We start from the raw sequence: 17900 nt of genomic DNA, 5'->3' as shown, positions 1-17900 counted from the left end.
GACGTAATCAGCGGTGAACTTAAAAGGGGCCAGTAACCATTTATGGCCGGGGACGGCATGGTTGTGTCACAATAAAATCTACCAAACCCCCTTTCCTTTTCTTCCCCCCCTCCCCCCCCCCCCTTAAGGCTCTTTGTATTCTAATGATCTCCCTACTTGGTACTCGATTTTCTATAGTTCCTCTTTTTACTTCTTTTGGGGGAAACTGAACCCCATCCGTTTCCCCTTAAAACCATATGACAAAGTAGTGCTTGTCTCACGATGTGGTCTTTTGCGTAGCCAGCATAAGGTGTCCAGTTAGCAAACGGGTTGCTATGCTTGCGCAGAGAGAAAACCGGGTGGAGAGAGATTAAGCAACTCGTCCAAAACCACCTTTTCCGCTTAGTCAATGTAAACCCTGTTCAAATTTAAACTCCCATGATCAAAAAAATCGTTTCTCTATGCTGTTTACCACATTTTCTTGAATTTTAGATGAGAAAATATCTGTGAAATCAAACTGTATCCTAAGGTTTATGTTTTATTGCTTCTCATCACCTTTCTGTTTGAAATTAAATGGATACTGTGAGAAGAATTTCTTTGTTACTCACTCCGTTTAAGGGATGAACTGACAAAAAACATCTGGGACAGGCTTTCATATTTTAGGTCAGAAGTGAACACATGCCCAGCCTGAAATTATCATTGTTGTTGTATTTCTAAGATCATTGCTCACAATCTTTTCTTTTAGGTAGAAGTCTTTTACGTGTACTTGTACGTTTGCTTAAGGTGTCTGTTGAGCGGCGAGGTGGATCATTTGCACGGTCCTTGGAAGTCAGTCCTTGTTCTTCTTCTTCATCATTCTTAAAATCAGACAAGTTCATCAACCTTTTCTATAACGACGTGTAATTAATAATGATACCATCTTTCTGAGCCTCATTGCCCTGCACAAACCCAGGTTGAACCAGGCCTTCTGATCGCATCAATATACTGCTGTAATTTAAAGTTTACATGGAGAAATTGAGGGCGAGGTAGAGGAATGAAAAGTGTAAGAAATTGCGAACAAGAAATCGATCAAAAAATTAATTTCAGACCTGAATTGTTGCCCGAAATTACCTGTAAAACTCCACAACAACTACGGTTCACCTCTTTTCAGATGAGAAGCGATGCATGATGGGTACAGTAACATGTAAATATGGCGTCGAGCGGGAAAGTCGATGCATTTGAGAATAATATCTTTAGTGATATCTGAGACGGGACAGGTACAACGTACAAGGTTGGTTTCTTTGAAATTCCAACCATTTGAGCTATTCCCAATCTTAAAATTTTCATTCTATTCACAAATCCTGGCATCTGATATGATTGCTCGTTTGATTAATTTTCCCAAATTATTGTTCGCAACTTTTAAACCGAATTAGTCAATGAATATCAGGGCATAAATAATCGATGAGGGCTTATCTTTACTTTGATCTTACGTCTTGAATTTTCTATTCGAGGGAAGACCTGAATTTACTTTCGTTTGAAAGAATCGACAATGTTGTAGTTGTTTTAGCCGCCGTCATGACAACAAATGAAAAGAAAGCATAAATTACGAGGACTATCGTCGTTGAAGCAACAATTGGATTTCAACTCTTGTGCTGCCCTCTTCAATAAGTGACACCATAGTATCAACAATTGAAATTCCCTATTATAGACATCATTTACTGTATACAACTGAAATCTGGAGAATGTGTAGAGTGGACAGCATATGACAACCTCTCTCTTCTGAAATTTGTTTTGTCGCCTATTTTTCTCCTCATCGATTGATTGAATTGGCCAAAAAATTACCATCTCTGAAAAGGTAACCAATTAAAATTCCTTTAAAGTGAAGAGTAGAGTTTACATGACTTCATCTCCTTTGTAGATAAACAAATCCATATTCAATCGTCATAGAAATTAAGTATATAGGGCACTGGGAGATATTTTTATGCATGTCCAGGAGACTCCTGCATTTCACATAATGAGGTTGTGTAATTATTCTGTAAATGCTAAAATAAGTCCTTAGGGGGCTAATTTACTGTGAGACCTCCCAAGAGGGAATATTGGTGGAGAGTGGGGCTTAGTTATGAGAAAGTGATGTTAGTTGAAAATCCAGAAATGAAAGCCAAATTTGAGACATTATTTTCATCGGCCTGTCCCCCATCATTTAGTGAATGCTGCTTGCAGTGTGGATTTTTTATGGTTAGGACAGACACAACAAAGGCCTTCAAATACAAGTACACCATTAATGTAACCCTTCCCAGCCCAAATGTATGAAAATACATGACTAGAGTTTTCATCCAGCTAAGAAAGGAAGAAATGGGCTTATGAGGGTGGGGGGGGGGGGATTTTTTGCTCTTGATCTAGATGATAGGCTTGGCAAAGGAGGCATAATGTCTGAGAAGGGAGTCTTTAGTCAGTGGTTGTGGTACAAGCTATAATCAGGCTGATAGGACTTGGTGTCTCTGAAATTCCATTGATTTTTAATTTTTCACTACCTATGTATGGAGCATGGAAGTGGTGTTTAAATTAATTATGATTTAATACAGTAGATACAATTAACAATGATTCCATGATAGTGCACTGGATATAAGATGGTTAATAGCCAGGGAGGTGCGTAGTGTAGATTTGACTATAACCAATCTTGTATTAGATGCACAATCATGGAATAAGTGAAAATTCAATAAGTTTATGTCTTGTCCCTAGTGAATCAGAAATTCCAAAGTATGGGATGTGGGTCAAGTGCTCATCAAGTAGAAGTTGATGAAGCAGAGGAAAGAAATGATGTAGATCCTTACAAGAAAGCAACAAAATCTGGTGAGGAGACATTTAATGTGAACTTGTTTTTTTCAATGACACAGAGGAGATATATATATATATATATATATTTTGTTGTAACACTGGGAGATGAAGTTTATTTCTAAGTGCTGATGATGAATCATCTTTTACCAAGTGATCATGGGGAATGAGTAAGAGACACAATTAGTGCAAGAGGATGAATTGAATATTGCCAGTGTTTATGGCTTGTTCAAAGTACACTGTATATCATATCAATTGGGTGTCCATTGCTCACTATTCAAGCCCTTGCTGGCTCTGCTGTTTGCATCTTGTGGTTAATATATAATTATGAGCCGGTTTTGGTGTTAAAAAGGAGTGGAAAAAATATCGAGCATGTACATGCTGAGTGGTAAGTTTGCTTTGTACTTTTCAAGATAAGACAGATGCATTTATATCAAAGAAAAAATGCTGGTGAACACACAAGTGTTATACTAGTGTTCTTGAAGATTCCCAAAAGTTAACAATTTTAATGAGGAATAGGTCATTTATATCTTGGAAGCAGAGTGCCTTGAATTGAACAAGTTTGTAAGCTGAACATAATTCACATATTTATGAAATTAGACGAATATGCTCATTTTTGTTAGTAATTCAATCCTACACTGCCAATCCAAGTGAAGCACTTATTTTGATATGATTATTTTGTAACATATTATGTGTTGTCAGTTGGGAGAACTGGTTTTGGAAAGGAGCAAGACTTTGTCAATGCAGCTTCAACAGAAGAGGGAAAGAACTCGAGGGAGCAAGAGAAACATGTCACTGGCGAAGTATTATCTGATATACAAAATATTTCTACAACTTCTGCAAAGACAGAGCAGGCAAAATCAGGGAAGAAATTTGTTAAAAATGACATCATAGAGGACAATAAAAGTGGTGTTGTTAAGGGAGATGATATCCCTAATGGAAAAGATGACAATGGTAGTTCAGGGCTGACAAATCAGGTTACAGATAGAGATGGTTTATGTATAGTTTCTGCTGGCATGGATCAGAGCAATGAAAATTCTGAGGTACATGTTACTCCTCAGACTGAGACTAGAGATTCTGGTCCTGCCAAAGATGGCTGTAGTTGTAGAGGTGGGGTAAAGAAAACATCCCTGAATGAAACAAATGATTCATTTACCCAAGTTGTTGCAACACCCAACCAAAGCTTTCAAGACTCTTTTGCCAACGAAATATCTGGACTGGAAACTGACTCAGAGTTAACAAATGGTACAATTACTACAACACACCAAACAGCGGAGAGTACGGATCTTAATCAGTTGAATGCTATTGAGGTGACTGACTCTGAAAGCAATCAAGAAAGTACAGAACGTACCAAAGAAACGTATAAAGATCGTGACAGTGAGTTAACACATGGTGCGGCTGCTACAGATCAAACAGCTGAAAATACTGATCTTCATCTGTCAGAAAATCAGTTGGATGCTGTGAAAGTGACTGAATCTAAAAACATTCAAGAAAGTAATGTGAAAGAAGCTACAGAAGCATCATTTGAAGAGGAAATAAAGTTAAGAAATGTAGAGGATAAATTAGATGTAGCCGAGGTGACTGATCCTAAAGATATTCAAGAAAATGAAGAATCCTCTACCCAAAAGAAAGACGTAGAAAAAAGGACAACTGAGTTAGAAAATGGTGATATTTGTAGGGAACAAACTGCTAAGAATGCTGATATTTATCCTTCAATAAATCAAGATATTGCTGAAGTTAAGGATCCCCTGTTTTGTGGCAACTTGAACAAAGCTGTGACAAGTAAAAATGAAAGTGACCGAGGGGAAGTTCTAGAAATATTGAACCATGCGCCAGTTGTACAAGCTGCTGAAAATATCCAAGGTGGCCAAGGAAATTGTGCCACAGATAAGAGTGAAAATGATGTCAAAATAAATCTGTCAGATGGAAATGTCACATCAGCTGAAAGTCTCTCAGTTGTTGGTGAAATGAGCAGTGTTGAAACAGAAGCACAAGATTCTGCGCTTTTTCGAGACGTCATTGCCGAAAACAGGCTCATTGCAGCACTACGTCTTTCCTGCAAGTTATCACCTGGGCATCTTGTGAAAGATCTTAATGTCATGGGTGTGAAGTCAGTTCAATTGATGCGTTCACTTTCACCAGGGGTTGTGACTGTAGCAGAGCTGATACAAAAGCTTGTTCACTTGACAGAACTTGATCTATCAGGAAATCTTATTGGACCTCAGGGATTTCGTGTTATTTGTTTGGCTCTCAGAAGGAATGCTACTCTTAAGTCTTTGAACTTGGCAAACAACTTGGCAGACACTGATAGTTCTGTAAGTATTGGAATCTTCCTCCTCTTTTATTAGCTATTATTTACTAGAGTGATTACTAATTCTTTGCGAAACAAAAATATTTTATTAACATCTAATGGCAACCTTCATCAACCATCATAAATTTGGTCAGGAATCCCACAGAGCCAAAAGCATTTCGTTTAGTTCTGGTTGATTTCGACACAGCTTATCTCATGACATAATACAAATTTATTTCGGCGATTCAAATTTACCCAAACCTTTTTCTTTTTTCTTTTTTTTGTTAAGGTTTTTGTTCTCACAAAATTATTTTATTATATAATATGTACAACTAACGACATTCTCTCACAAATGCCAACTTGTCACCGGCAAAAACATAAGCATAATCAGCTTTTTGAAATAACCTTGATAAGTGAGTGTGATGTTTTCTCTTCACGCGTAAAGGACTGTTTAGCAGAAATGCTGTCTGTCAACTCCACTCTGGAGAGATTGGATGTTTCTGGGAATAACCTTGGGAGTGATTACTTTTCGCGATGTGTTGGACCAGCATTGATGAGCAACAAATCTCTAAAGGTGTTAAAGTTTACCAGTTGTGGATCAAATGATGTGTCTGCCATTTGCGAGGCAATGGTAGAAGGAAATACAACAATTGAGGAACTCGATGCCAGTAATAATCACATTGGAGCTGTGTTTGGAGAGGGGTTGTTAAAAATCTTGCAGGTATATGTACATCTATGCATATTAGTGGTATTAGCATACTAACGGCAGAATTCTGGTTCACTCTTAATTTTCTGGGTCGTTCAAAGAGCGAATATCGCTATTCAACGGAGAAACCGTTATCCTGCGCATTTCAGTGTTGTTGAAAAGTTCATGTGTTGCATATTGTTATGGAAACTCATATCATAATTTATAGACGTTTGAATACATGTACAGTGGATGTGTTTATAATGTTGAATGGTATCGTGAACAAGTCTTATAATATAGTGTTTGCTGTTTGTCACAGAAACCAGGTTGTCGCTTGCGACATCTTGATGTCCATGGAACGAGCCTTGGAAACGATGGAATGGCAGCACTGCGGAAAGGAATTCAAAATAACAACTCTCTCATCAGTGTGAATGTAGCTGGGCACCAGGTAAATTTACCTATGTCATGCAAAAAGCTAAATTTTTCCACTGAATTTACTGAACACTGTGATTACAATTTTCACGGGAAAAAAAGCGATTCTTTTGCTTGGTCCACAATGATGCACTTGTGTAGTCATTTACAGGGTTGTCAGTTAACAGTGAGAATGGAGTCATTTTCTCCGAACTTCACACCTCTGGGCTAACTTTGACATCATCTAATTAGACCGTGATATTTTGTGATATTGAATGGTACAACTTGGGACCAAAAAAGGCGACAATCAGTGTACTGCATTTGTTCATCATGGATGTTTTTTTTCAAACCACTGGTAAAAAAATTAGAGTAAAACGTACATGACTTATCAGTTTACACGAACTGAATTTAGAATACGTGACTGACGACAACTCTTCAATCGACTCTGGTGATGACTTCCGTTCAGGCGTTACTTCCGGGTCCAAACCATATACTGGAGAGAGCAAAGGAAGCTATTGTTTGTCTAACATTTGCGAAGACCAATTAATTTTTCACTGTATTGTGCAACAGGAAAAAAAATTACCCTTAAGCACGATCTCCACATTTTGTTTGACTGTTCGTGGACTTTTCACGAGATCCAGTAAATTTTGAGAATTCTTCTGGCTTGTTGATTTTTTATTTGCCATCACCAAGCTGCCGCTGAGTTCACACGTATCTTCAAATTGGCTAATGCATGTTATTTCTCGACTTGTCTAATGTCCAGGTGTCTTGTCTGTCATTTCTCATGGAGTTTTTGTGGAGCTGTATTTGTCATCCTTCTTTGGAGGAGCTGGTTCTTGACGGAACCAAAATTGGCGAACGGGATGAATGGAAACCATCAGGTCTTGCTCTCTGTTTGCAACTTTCAGTACTTTACAGTGTATTTGAGCTTTCTTATTTTGTTATATCTACCGATTTCGTGCTGTCTAGGGTGTTTTAGAGTCTTTGCATCTATTTGTAAGTGAGATTTGTGCTAAACTCGAATGTCAGTCTTCTGGCATGGGAAATAGTTCTTAACGGTTTGCATTCATAGTCGCAGTAACTGTTCTTGATTGGCAACTATTCATCCCCAGACTTACATCTTGTCTTACTTTCACTTTTGAATGCATTGTAACCATATAGGTGTGATTGAGCTGGAAAGAAGTTCGAATCTGAAAAAGCTACTTATATCAGGATGTTCGCTGACAAATCAAGCGTTAGGGACTTTGGCAGAAAACGCTCAGGGAAAATTAAATCAGCTCTTTTCCTTGGATTTGTCCAGCAATGATCAGCTTACCACAAAGTGTTTATCAAGCATTTGCGCTTTGACCTCCTCTGGTAATTGTCTTGGTTATTGATAAAGACCGTTTTACCTGTGGGAGATTATTTTCCCTGTCTGTCAAATATCCTTTACTATAGAATTCTAAACAAACAGAACTTTGGAATTAATTTCCCAAGCCTCCCCTCTCAAAGCAGTGGCAAAACATGTAAATCTGTGACATACGGTTTAGCATCTAGACCCAAAGCCCTGCATCTGCCCTTCACACTTAGATGCCCCCATAAAGCTCGATGACACATCGTATTTTTGAAAGAGCCGTGATCTTCGAATGATGGACAGCCAGTTCTGTGAGATTTCATTTCTTATGTAATTTTGGCCATACCCTTATTAACTGCCGACGGTAGGTGAATGAAATCGCTGTGAGACAATTAATTGAAGGTTTCTTTTTGCCTTAAACGGGGAAAACGAAGGAAAGGGGATGTTATTCGATTAAATTTTTTTCTGTTCAACCCTATCTTACATTAAGCGACGAACTGGTTTTAATTTTTCCATTTTTTTGCTTCTGTAGATCAAAGTGTACATTCCTTGTGTGCCGTTGACTTCTCGTTGAATGTTGCTGATGATATCGCCGCCGAAATCGTAAACCTTCCTCAACTTAAAAACCTCAAATCGCTGCTTCTAAAGAAATGTAGGATTTCACCAAATTTCATCGCTGATCTTTCTAAGCTCGTTGCCGTGACAACGCCTGAAGTCCCACTTATTTCCTCTCTGACATTGGACGGAATCAAACTGTCAGGAACAGATGCTCTGAAAAGAATGCTGGGATTGTCAGACATGTTTATACCCATAACTCCCTGCAGCTTTGAGTTGTTGTCGCTTATAGGGTGTGGGTTGAACGATAGAGACGTGAAACCGCTGATGACTGCAATAGGGAATGGACTGATTATAAAGGAATTGAGATTGGCGGCAAACAGGCTCACAGACACATCGGTCAACAACTTGTTGGAATCTACTGGAAATTCGCTTTCTCTTGAAACCCTGGATCTGTCAATAAACAAGGTTTGCATGTATTTATAAATTGCTTTTACTATGAAATACTAATTGAAACAACTGTTTTATTCGTTAGATTCGAAACGGCGGCGCTGAGAAACTAGCCTTTGCTTTAGCTGACAAACTGGCAAACCTGAAGAGCTTGTTTATGGGCGACAACTGTATCGGCAGGGAAGGGATACTTGCTTTGGTTGGCAAAATTGGTTCCGGCTCTCAACTGGGAGTTTTAAACCTCAAAAGTCAGCAACAAGCTTTGGGAGAAGAAGATGTGGATCAGATAATGGAACGGCTGGCAGAAGCACTTGGTACATGCCTGTTCATATTTTATTACCTAACATCATAATTTTGTTCTTGTCATAGTACCCTGGCAGTTTATTTTCCTCGCCTCCCTTGTTGATATGTTACGCTTTTTCTTTTAGTGTTCTTGCACTATTCATTTCGTTTAGATAATTATTAATTTGATGTAAGATAAGGAATTACTGAAGTATTATTATCGTGCTAGGATTGTACGTTAACGTGCATGGCACCCTACAACCAGTGGCAGCGTGTCTGTGAAATAACTGGCAAGCGGCCTTGTCTTATACTTTTCAGGATTCGACCCGCAGAGTAGTGACCCTCCTACGTCAGACGTTTTTGTACCACCCTCAAACTTCTCAGTCAACCTCACCGGACTTGGGGGCGAACCTGGTGAACTGGGACCTAAACTGGACAGTCTGGCCGTCCTAACAGACTACAGCTCAAAACATCGTAGGACTTTGACACTTGATGATGCATTGCAGCTGTCTGTGGCTCTCTTCCAAACGGAAAACACGAGATCTCAGATGAGTCAAGGCGACTGGAACCGAGTTATCAGCGCTGACAAAGACGCACCAGGATGGTTGCAAATCTCGTCACAGCGGGCATGTGCGATATATGTTAGTAATCTGCCGCTGAGCGTGACTGCGGAGAAATTGGAAGGGCAGCTGGATAGCGAAGCGGAGTGTAACGTCGTGGAAGTCTATTTGCTAAAGGTTTAAACTTCTATTTGTTTATTAGGCTGTAACTCCTCTTTTTAACTGTAAAGTGTAGTTTTTATCAAATGTAGGGGACTTCGGACAGAACGAAAAAAAAAATTCCCTTTCAGTAAGAATTGTTTCCTATACCTCAGAAGAGCCAAAATCATTGAAGCTTCATTTTTAAAATCAAGACGGTTTTTTCGGACAGCAGGTCTGTGTGTCCGTTCAGCCGTCAATTAGCGAGTCAGTCAGTCAGTTGTCAGTCAGTGATTTAGTTAGTCAGTCTGACGGTCAGTCAGTTGTCAGTAAGTGATGTAGTCATTCAGTCAAACATTCAGTCGATAAGTCAGTCAATCAGTCGGTAAATCGGTCAGTCAGTCAGTCAGACAGTCAGGTAGTCAGTCGGTCAGTCGGTTAGTCTTACTGATTAAAGATTACTCTTTTGAGTACCTAGAAATAGGGGCTAACATATATTTTTTGTAATTGTATTGGGAGTATTCTTCTTCCTCTCCAATCTGCCAATTTTTTCTGTGAATCAGGATCAGATTCTCAGGAAACCAAATGGCTTAGCCTGGGTGTTATTTGCAGACGCTGAGTCTGTTCAAAGGGCAGTGGAATACTACAACTCTGGCCAGGCTTTCATGTACGGGACACCATTTGTTATCTCCTCCGTAAATGTTGATGTGATTGCTGATACTGACATGGAAGAAAATGCTCTTGCTAAGGCGAGGTTTGTATTTTTAATTGTGTCTTTAACAATGAAAACATTTAATTATATCTTGACTTTCTTCGTACATTTCTCTGTCTGTGGCCAAGCGCTAGGTATGTTACCATAAATGACCTGTCTCTTCTAAACACGAAGAAGGTTAAAAAACTAAACACAGCTATACAAAACCGCCACGCAGACGAGCGTTTGCTTAATTAAGCACGCCTATCGACCGATGTGAGTGCGTTGTATTTCGATTTCTATCGACCGATTTCCATTCAATCGTAGGACGCTATTTAACGCTAACTTGCAGCGCTTAAAAAGACATTGCAGTGCAAGTTAAAGAAATTTTATTTCGATGAGTTATCTTTTATTTTATCATTTTATTTACAGACAAGAGATGAATCAACGTGCTAGAGATCGCAAAGCAGATCAAACTGTTCATGCGCAGCTCGTTCAGTCAAACTACAGCGAGAGTCTTGCCCGTCATGAGTATGCAGCCCAGCACCCCGCGTACGCTGATGGCCGAGTGTGGTGAGGGACTAGTGACGACAAGAATATTGTGCTCTAGTTGCATTTAAAGCGATTCTGGAGAGTTCAGACCCTTCTCCTTAAGAATGTTGTCTTTTAAACGTCTTATTGAAGTTCAATTTATTAATACTTTCCGCGAGGTGGTTTAGCTACAACTCCTTGAATTGTACTGTAAATCGTTTCACCTTCTATCGATGGTTTCCCATCGGTTCTTTCTTATGGATACAGTTAAAGAGGCTGGTAAAGTTTGGCAGCCCCCTTTTTCGATTCATAAACAAATTTACGACGAATTTGTTAAAAAAATTATTAAGGTGTAAAGCGCACATTTTTCACAAGGATATTTGTCCATCCATTCTGCATTCTGTGAGTGTTCAAAAGTAGATTCACTGGGTGAGCATTTTAAATGCTATGTCAAGTAGTGTAACAGCAATTCTTTGGGGGTCAATTTTACGAGTGTTTGTTGTATTATAGTTGTTACTCTGCAAGGAGAATAATGGCTTTTGGTTTTACGTGATATTCCACGAAGAGGGTTTGAAAAATTATTTATTTTACACTTGTATTTTGATGTTGGATGAAGGTTAATTTTTTTTTTACCCAAAGTTTTGTCTTCATTTATGGACTACAGAGTATTTATTTTTCTGAAATTTCATCATCCGTTTAATACGAATAAAAATGGATAAAATTGATGGCTAGGAATTTTTATTGGTTTGTTGATTGTCCCTCTTTAGACAGAAATGTTTTCTGTTTTATCAGCTCAGCTGAAATTCCAGGTAAAACTTCTTTTCTGGAATAGAAATTTTAACGCTTTTCGGGCTAGTCCAGAATTCTGAATCAAGAATTTCATGTAAGAGATGAAAATGTACCCTAAAGACGAGTAACCAGTTTAACCAGTATTGCAAATGATTTTGTTTTAAAAAAATAGAACCAAAGGGTACTGATTGTGATGATTCCTCGCTCTCTCAGTCCTCAAGAAAAAGTAAGGAAGTACGAATGAGTTTTGCTTGTCTGGCTCTCGTGTAAACAGCGAGGTCACCTCAAAGGTCTACTGTTTATGTTCTTTAGGCTCGGCAACCAGCTGCTGTATGGGGGAGACATTCATATATCAGGAGAAAGCAAAGACGTGACTTAAGAGAGCCGCAGAAATGAAGTCCAGGTTTTCTTCTCAGTTTCAAAAAAGTTTTAAAAAATGTTAATGCACGGGGAATACCGAACAAAAGCAACCATTTAATATTGCTTTACACTCTCACTTGGAGAATAGACCAAAAACTTTTTAGGTCGATCCTCTCAAGTTTGCCAGCTGTTTAAATACGTTGAGCATCAGTCCGGAAAACCGCTTCATATTTCAATCAATTTCCATGTTACCACGCGGCGTAATAAGGTTGCCAACTTTTCTAAATTTTCAGCTTCTTCATAAGGACCAGTTATTTCATTCCCAACTAGCATAATTTCGGTGAGGTCATCGCGCATTTTCTTTGTGGCGGTGTGCTTCTTTTTGAGTTCAGAAATTGAAATTTCTAATGCAAATGAAATTAGCTTAAGAATACATCCGCCTTACAGCCGCAGCGGAGAGCGAGGGAAATCTGCTGTTGATATTGACAAGCTGAAATAATATGTGCAAACGCAATAACTTTTCCATCAAAAAACCGTTTACCATTCATATGTAAACAAGTAAAAGGACGAAGACCATTTTGGAGCAAAGTTAGTGTTATGAAATAACATTGAACAGATGCTTGCCTAAGTAAACAGATTGTTACAGTCACTCTGATTTGTTTATGCTCAAAGACTGTTTTAAGAGCGATCTGGCTAACGCGAGTCAGATTTTGAGAAATTCTAGCCGTTTCTCCTTTAAATTATCCAATGAAATCACTACACGATTCCAACCAATGTCTGTGCCGTTTCCGCAGGACTTCACCTAACAGTCTCCTTTTGGGACGCTTTAATTCTGAGTAACTGCAAACACGGTCAAGGCGACCAACTTTTGACTGAAGTGTATAACAAGCAACGATGTTGCTTTTTGCAGTTCTCACTCTTAGGGCAAGAATACTTTCCTCCAGCCCAGAAGGTTTGCTTTCGTCATTTTTGTGAATTTTTATTTAGTATAATCGAACTGCACGTTTTCTAAAAGAAACGTTAGGGACACGGAAAAGCACATACAAATAAATGACTTTTAATAATTTGGTCTTTCCGGACTGCACAGCCTGCTACCTTTTCGAATGAATGCGGATATTCTTTTCAAAGAAATCTGCTCTTCTGAAAATGAATCGGATTGATACATCAAAGTTATATTCTAATGAAACAATTTTTTAAGAAAAATTCTGAGAAAAACAAGTTGGACTATTGAGGGGAACGAACACTATTGATAAGTTCTTCTTCTGTCAACTTTATCGCTAGTGGTCTAAGTTGAATCACATTCCTTCCTTTGTAGAGAATTCGGAATCCTTAAATCCTAATCTACTTGAAGGTGACATGATTATGTCGCCACAGCAAGTAAGAGGGTTACTCCTGGGACAGTCACGTGGCGCTCATTTTACTCGCCGCTGGTCAAATGGCATGGTGCCATATACTATCGATTGGAGTTTGGGTAAGCGTGACATTAATTTTAAAGTTGAAGACACTTTAATCTAACAACTTTTTCTCATATGCTTAGGATATGAATCGCCTGCTAGTAGTCTGTGATCTTTGGATAGGGAGTGAGTTTTGCCGATGACAAGAGTTTGGGACGAGACAGAAGGAGAATGTTATTGTGCCTTTAGTCTTGATCCAGGCTCTCCCCTGTCAAATATCACCACGCCCGTACAACCATGCGATTAAAAATAAAGAAATAAAAAGTAGGAGAAAATAAACACACACAAGCTAACCCGGAAGGCTTAGTATTCTTTAGATATTACCTAAAAACCCCTAAAAATGACAGCGTTCGTGCTATGATTTTATCTTGCGTCAGAGAAACTGAGTCTGCCCATCACATTTCTTGCAGAAAGGGAAGATGTGGCTAAATCTGTCATTGCTGCTGCTATTGAGGAATGGACAAACAAAACCTGTTTGCAATTCAAGGAAAGGACTTCCGAGAGGGCATACGTTACATTTCGCATAGGAAGCGGGTTTGTGCCTGATTTTAGTGAAACTAATATATATTAATTTGATTGTATAAACGCCTTTAATAGCAGTTTAAGTCACATCGTTCGCCAGGAATCGTGTCAAAACTGGACAGTTCAGGCCATTTTCGAAACTGGACTCTACAATTCTTCATTCTTACACGATTTTCTTTACCTGGAAGCCTTTCATTATCTCACTTTCCTCTTGTAACCTTCGAATAATTCCTTCTGGATAATGCATTCCCATTTAAATTTCTTCGTTTCGGGCTGTTTAAGAGTCCAAGAACTTTGTTGACTTATTGCTCTCACTGATTTTAGAATAAAATCAATAAAGACATCTCGTAACGAACAATCCTGTTATGTTTATTAAACTCTCAGCTCGAAATCCAAAAATTGATTGGCATTTAAATTCACCAATCAGAGGGGTTGGCCTACAGACGATCTGGCACCAAATTCTCATTACTTATTCACAACAACAGAGTTATAGCGAGAGAGAATTATCTATTAGGGAGCTAACAATGTGTCTACAGAATCTTATATTTTCTTGCAGTTGCTCTGCTTCAGTGGGATATCAAGGATAATAACAGTTCGTTAACCTAGCTCCTGGATGTTGGCACATGGGGACTGTGGCTCATGAAATCGGTACGTGGGTTGGGAAAAGGGTGGGGGGGGGGGGGTATGGTTTGCACAGGTCAGCTCCAGCTTACGAGCCAGTAAGCCTATTACTGCAAGAGCTTACTACATCTCTGGTGGCTTGAGGTAGCGTTGAGTATTGTTACATTGAACGGGATTCTGTTAATTTTCTCTGACTTCAGACACGATTTTAAAGAACCCTGGATTATTTTTCAACAGCGTATGATTTTGTTGTTGTGACTTAAGAATAAAGTATCCTTTCTTTATCCTTTCTTTACAGCTGTTACTCGATAGTTTTCTCACTGAGACATTGCTTGCTATCGCTCTCGCGGCTTTTGACCATACGTGCTTTATATTTCGCTAAGGTCACGCTCTTGGGTTCTTTCACGAACAATCTCGACCGGACAGAGACAGATTCGTGAGAGTTGTCTGGTACAACATTCAAACAGGTAATCATAAAATTAGTGATAACCATTCCGCAGATTACTAACTGAGCGTATTTTTAAAGCCTTCTAGTTTTTAATGCGATCATTTTACTGTTATCCTTTACTCTTGACCAAAAGGAAGAGTAAAGGTATCAACGGCTCTCCATCGCCCCCTCATTTCCATCCTTTAACTAGATAAGATTTTTCATGATAGGGGTCACGTTTACGAATCTCGTGTGCTGTATGTAAACAAATGAATACCGCTGCTCTACTTCATGAATCAGCGGGCTCATAGGACCGGCAAGGAGAAATGCCATACATGGAGATTTTTCGGATTCCCGAGTTTTTACTACCTTAATTATGCGGTTCAAATTTTGTCAACTTGTAAAAATTTTAACCTCATGAAGGAGGGTCATGTGCACCTTGGGCATCTCCCTTCCATAGCTACGCCTCAGCCTCAAATAAATTCAGGCAAGTTTTGACTGTCAATATAATCGTCAGTTGCTTATTTGACGCATACACGCTCAAAAAAATTAATACTACCTATTGTGAATATTCTTCGTTAAAATGCAAACTCTTACCCGTAGGTATGGGCTATAACTTCATGAAGGTCAACCACATTAATTCGTTGGAGGAACCATATGACTTCGATTCTCTTATGCATTACGGTCGTACGTTTTTTAGCAAGAACGGTCGTCCAACCTTGTTCCCACGAAAGAAAGGGGTGAGACTGTCTTTACTGCTTTACTAAAACAAATACAAAAATTTGCTATTAAATACTGTGCTGCTACAGTAGTACACAGGAACATTTTACTCTTCTCGTGTAAATCCGCAAATGTTGTGAACCAAAGATCTTCTCAAACGACGTGACTAGAGGCGTACGTATTTCAAGCTTCGAATTTTTCCTTTTCTCGCAAAAAAGGACGTGTTTCAAGCCTCCAATATTTCTTTATTTCTGTCATGATTTAATAATGATAGTAATAATAATAATAATAATAATAATAATTGTTATGATAATTATAAAAAGAATCATTGTCCAATTGTCCTTTAAACAAGAGTAAGAGCAATGAAATTTTCACAACTCAAGTTGAAAGGCGACAAAATGAGTCAGCTAAGTGTTGTGATTTTACTTAGTTTCCGTTTCCAGTCTGGGCAGTGATGTTAGTAGTTCTCAAGCCATTGCACATAACAGCAAATGATAATCACTCTCATTCACTTGTGAGTCCAGTTTCTTGTGTGGCTAGAAAAGTGTGTTCGTACAACCTACGCCACTAGCTTTCGATTAAGAACTAATATGGAGAAGATTTGTTTTCTTCTGTCTGTTTAACAGAGACCATATTTCTTTTTAGTTTCCCCAAGTATAATATATTTGATGAAATTTCGTTTCAGATCGAGTTTGGTCAAAGAGAAAGAGAGAGCGAAGGAGATGCCCGTCAAATGAACAAGATGTACAACTGCCCATAGCTTAGTTCTGTAGAGTTTGAGATAAATCCAAACAGAATTAACATAACTTGATAAAATTAATAAATAAGTTAATTAATAAATTAATTCGTGTAATTCGTGATGAGATGAAATTAAGAACGCAAAGTAGAAGAGAATAGCTCGGTTATGGTTTGGTTTTCAGTGAGTTCTTGTCTTTGGGTCCTTCCTGTTTCCTCACTCCATCTTACTGTGGTTGCACTTTCTTTGGTAGAAAATATATCTTTAAGTTTTAGTGTTAGTGAGGGAGGGAATAATTAGGTTTCTCTCTTTGTCGGACGGGAAAGGAAGCTAGTCATCGGGCCAGTTTGTAATGCGAGTTTCTCTTGGTTAGGGATCAGTCATTAATTATCGCCCGGAAGGAGGGGGCCGAGAGGATTTTATTTGCGTCACAACTAAATTTACTGGACTCCAGTAAGGCTCTGTAGTATTCTAACGATCCCCCTCATTGACAGTAAATTCAACTATAGTCCCCCCTTTTATACTCTGTTAGCGACGACTGATCCCCCTTAATTTCCTTGAAAACCATATGGTTCCACCTAGAGCCTTATAACCTCCCTTCGTCCTCCCTCGTCCTCCCTCCTCAATAATGACTGGTCTGACAAATAGACCTTTCTTTTATTCCTTCAGAGATGACTCTTCGATAAAATCTTCCACTCAAGGGTTTATAAGTGGCATTCTTACTCTAAAAGTGATGGTAAGCCTTAAAATGCGATCCCATTTGGGCTATCAAACCAAAAAAACCAAAGCCCCTCCAAAGTGTGTTTTCGTCTAGAAGCCCAGGATATTAATACACTCCAGGAGGTTATTTCAACGCGTCCACGATATTACTGTTCTGTGAAAGAAAATTAAAAGGAATAAAAAGAAAGCAGCAGGGCGAGGTCTTATCCCCGATCTGGGCCCAACATGCTTTCAAAGCGCCTCTCTGATTTGCTTTTAAACGATTGCAAAATATAATTCAATTTCTTTAAATTTGGGCAAAGTATTTTCAAATTTCCCTAGTTATTCAGTCTTCAATTTTTGCAATCCAGATCAGCTCCTCATTGAATCGATTTTGGAAACAACAGTTTCCTTTCGTGGGAAACATATGAAATTTGAAATTACCAGGCATTGACCAACTACTCCCAAGAATTCTCATCACTAGCATAAAACTCATATGCAAATTAGCAAAGCCGACCGTTTTTTCCTTTCGTGTCAACATCATTTGAAGGGTCACTATTTTTTATTTCTATTCCAGTGCCTCGCAAAATCACTGAGAAACGTACTTTGAGCCTTGAGTAAAACACATAAAAGGCCTCAGAAAATTAAGGGAAAATATGAACATGAATATGAATGTCTGGTTTGTTACTTTCTCTTTCTTTTAACTCTCTTCTGCACTGAATTACCTGAAAACTGCATTTATCTTAACCAATCAGAACTGAGTAATTTCTTCATGTATATTATTTGTATAGGTAATCACATGATTTCGAGTGCAATTTGGAATAAATAAGCACGCACAATTTGTGGTCTTTGAAAA

The 17900-nt window shown here is 38.6% G+C and overlaps 2 protein-coding genes across 5 annotated transcripts; both read left to right on the top strand.

Moving 5' to 3' along the window:
- Positions 1-1157: 1157 nt before the first annotated feature.
- LOC131771689 (serine-rich adhesin for platelets-like) lies at positions 1158-11492 on the top strand. Of its 4 annotated transcripts, none has more exons than XM_066159953.1 (13): positions 1158-1249; positions 2698-2808; positions 3493-5105; positions 5526-5801; positions 6085-6213; positions 6940-7057; positions 7338-7532; positions 8042-8532; positions 8600-8828; positions 9115-9533; positions 10058-10248; positions 10618-10758; positions 11227-11492. In XM_066159953.1, exons 2-13 carry the CDS (start codon positions 2718-2720, stop codon positions 11267-11269), a joined length of 3936 nt encoding a protein of 1311 aa, XP_066016050.1. In that variant the 5' UTR covers positions 1158-1249; positions 2698-2717; the 3' UTR covers positions 11270-11492. The 4 variants fall into 4 exon arrangements, 3 of the variants coding, with proteins under 3 accessions (XP_066016050.1, XP_058943524.2, XP_066016052.1); XM_066159955.1 differs by lacking the exon at positions 1158-1249 and adding an exon at positions 1791-1813; XR_010715953.1 differs by lacking the exon at positions 11227-11492 and having other exon boundaries at positions 10107-10248; positions 10618-10757.
- A 2160-nt stretch (positions 11493-13652) lies between these two features.
- On the top strand, positions 13653-16503 carry LOC131771592 (zinc metalloproteinase nas-4). Its single transcript, XM_066173780.1, has 5 exons — positions 13653-13853; positions 14398-14489; positions 14846-14929; positions 15493-15629; positions 16295-16503. Exons 2-5 carry the CDS (start codon positions 14465-14467, stop codon positions 16367-16369), a joined length of 321 nt encoding a protein of 106 aa, XP_066029877.1. The 5' UTR covers positions 13653-13853; positions 14398-14464; the 3' UTR covers positions 16370-16503.
- The last annotated feature ends 1397 nt before the right edge of the window (positions 16504-17900 follow it).

The sequence above is a fragment of the Pocillopora verrucosa genome, chromosome 1, assembly GCF_036669915.1.
Source record: "Pocillopora verrucosa isolate sample1 chromosome 1, ASM3666991v2, whole genome shotgun sequence".
NCBI classification, from domain to species: Eukaryota; Metazoa; Cnidaria; class Anthozoa; order Scleractinia; family Pocilloporidae; genus Pocillopora; species Pocillopora verrucosa.
Note: the sequence above shows the minus strand (reverse complement) of the source record. Positions and strands in the feature narration are given on the sequence as shown.

Excerpts from the sequence above, each read along its gene's own strand:
- LOC131771592 (XM_066173780.1), top strand. The coding sequence starts at position 14,465 with ATGGGGACTGTGGCTCATGAAATCG. Across the intron at positions 14,490-14,845 it reads GACTGTGGCTCATGAAATCG|GTCACGCTCTTGGGTTCTTT; the intron begins GTACGTGGGTTG and ends TATTTCGCTAAG. Across the intron at positions 14,930-15,492 it reads CTGGTACAACATTCAAACAG|GTATGGGCTATAACTTCATG; the intron begins GTAATCATAAAA and ends TCTTACCCGTAG.
- LOC131771689 (XM_066159953.1), top strand. The coding sequence starts at position 2,718 with ATGGGATGTGGGTCAAGTGCTCATCAAGTAGAAGTTGATGAAGCAGAG. Across the intron at positions 5,106-5,525 it reads TGGCAGACACTGATAGTTCT|GACTGTTTAGCAGAAATGCT; the intron begins GTAAGTATTGGA and ends TCACGCGTAAAG. Across the intron at positions 9,534-10,057 it reads TGGAAGTCTATTTGCTAAAG|GATCAGATTCTCAGGAAACC; the intron begins GTTTAAACTTCT and ends TCTGTGAATCAG.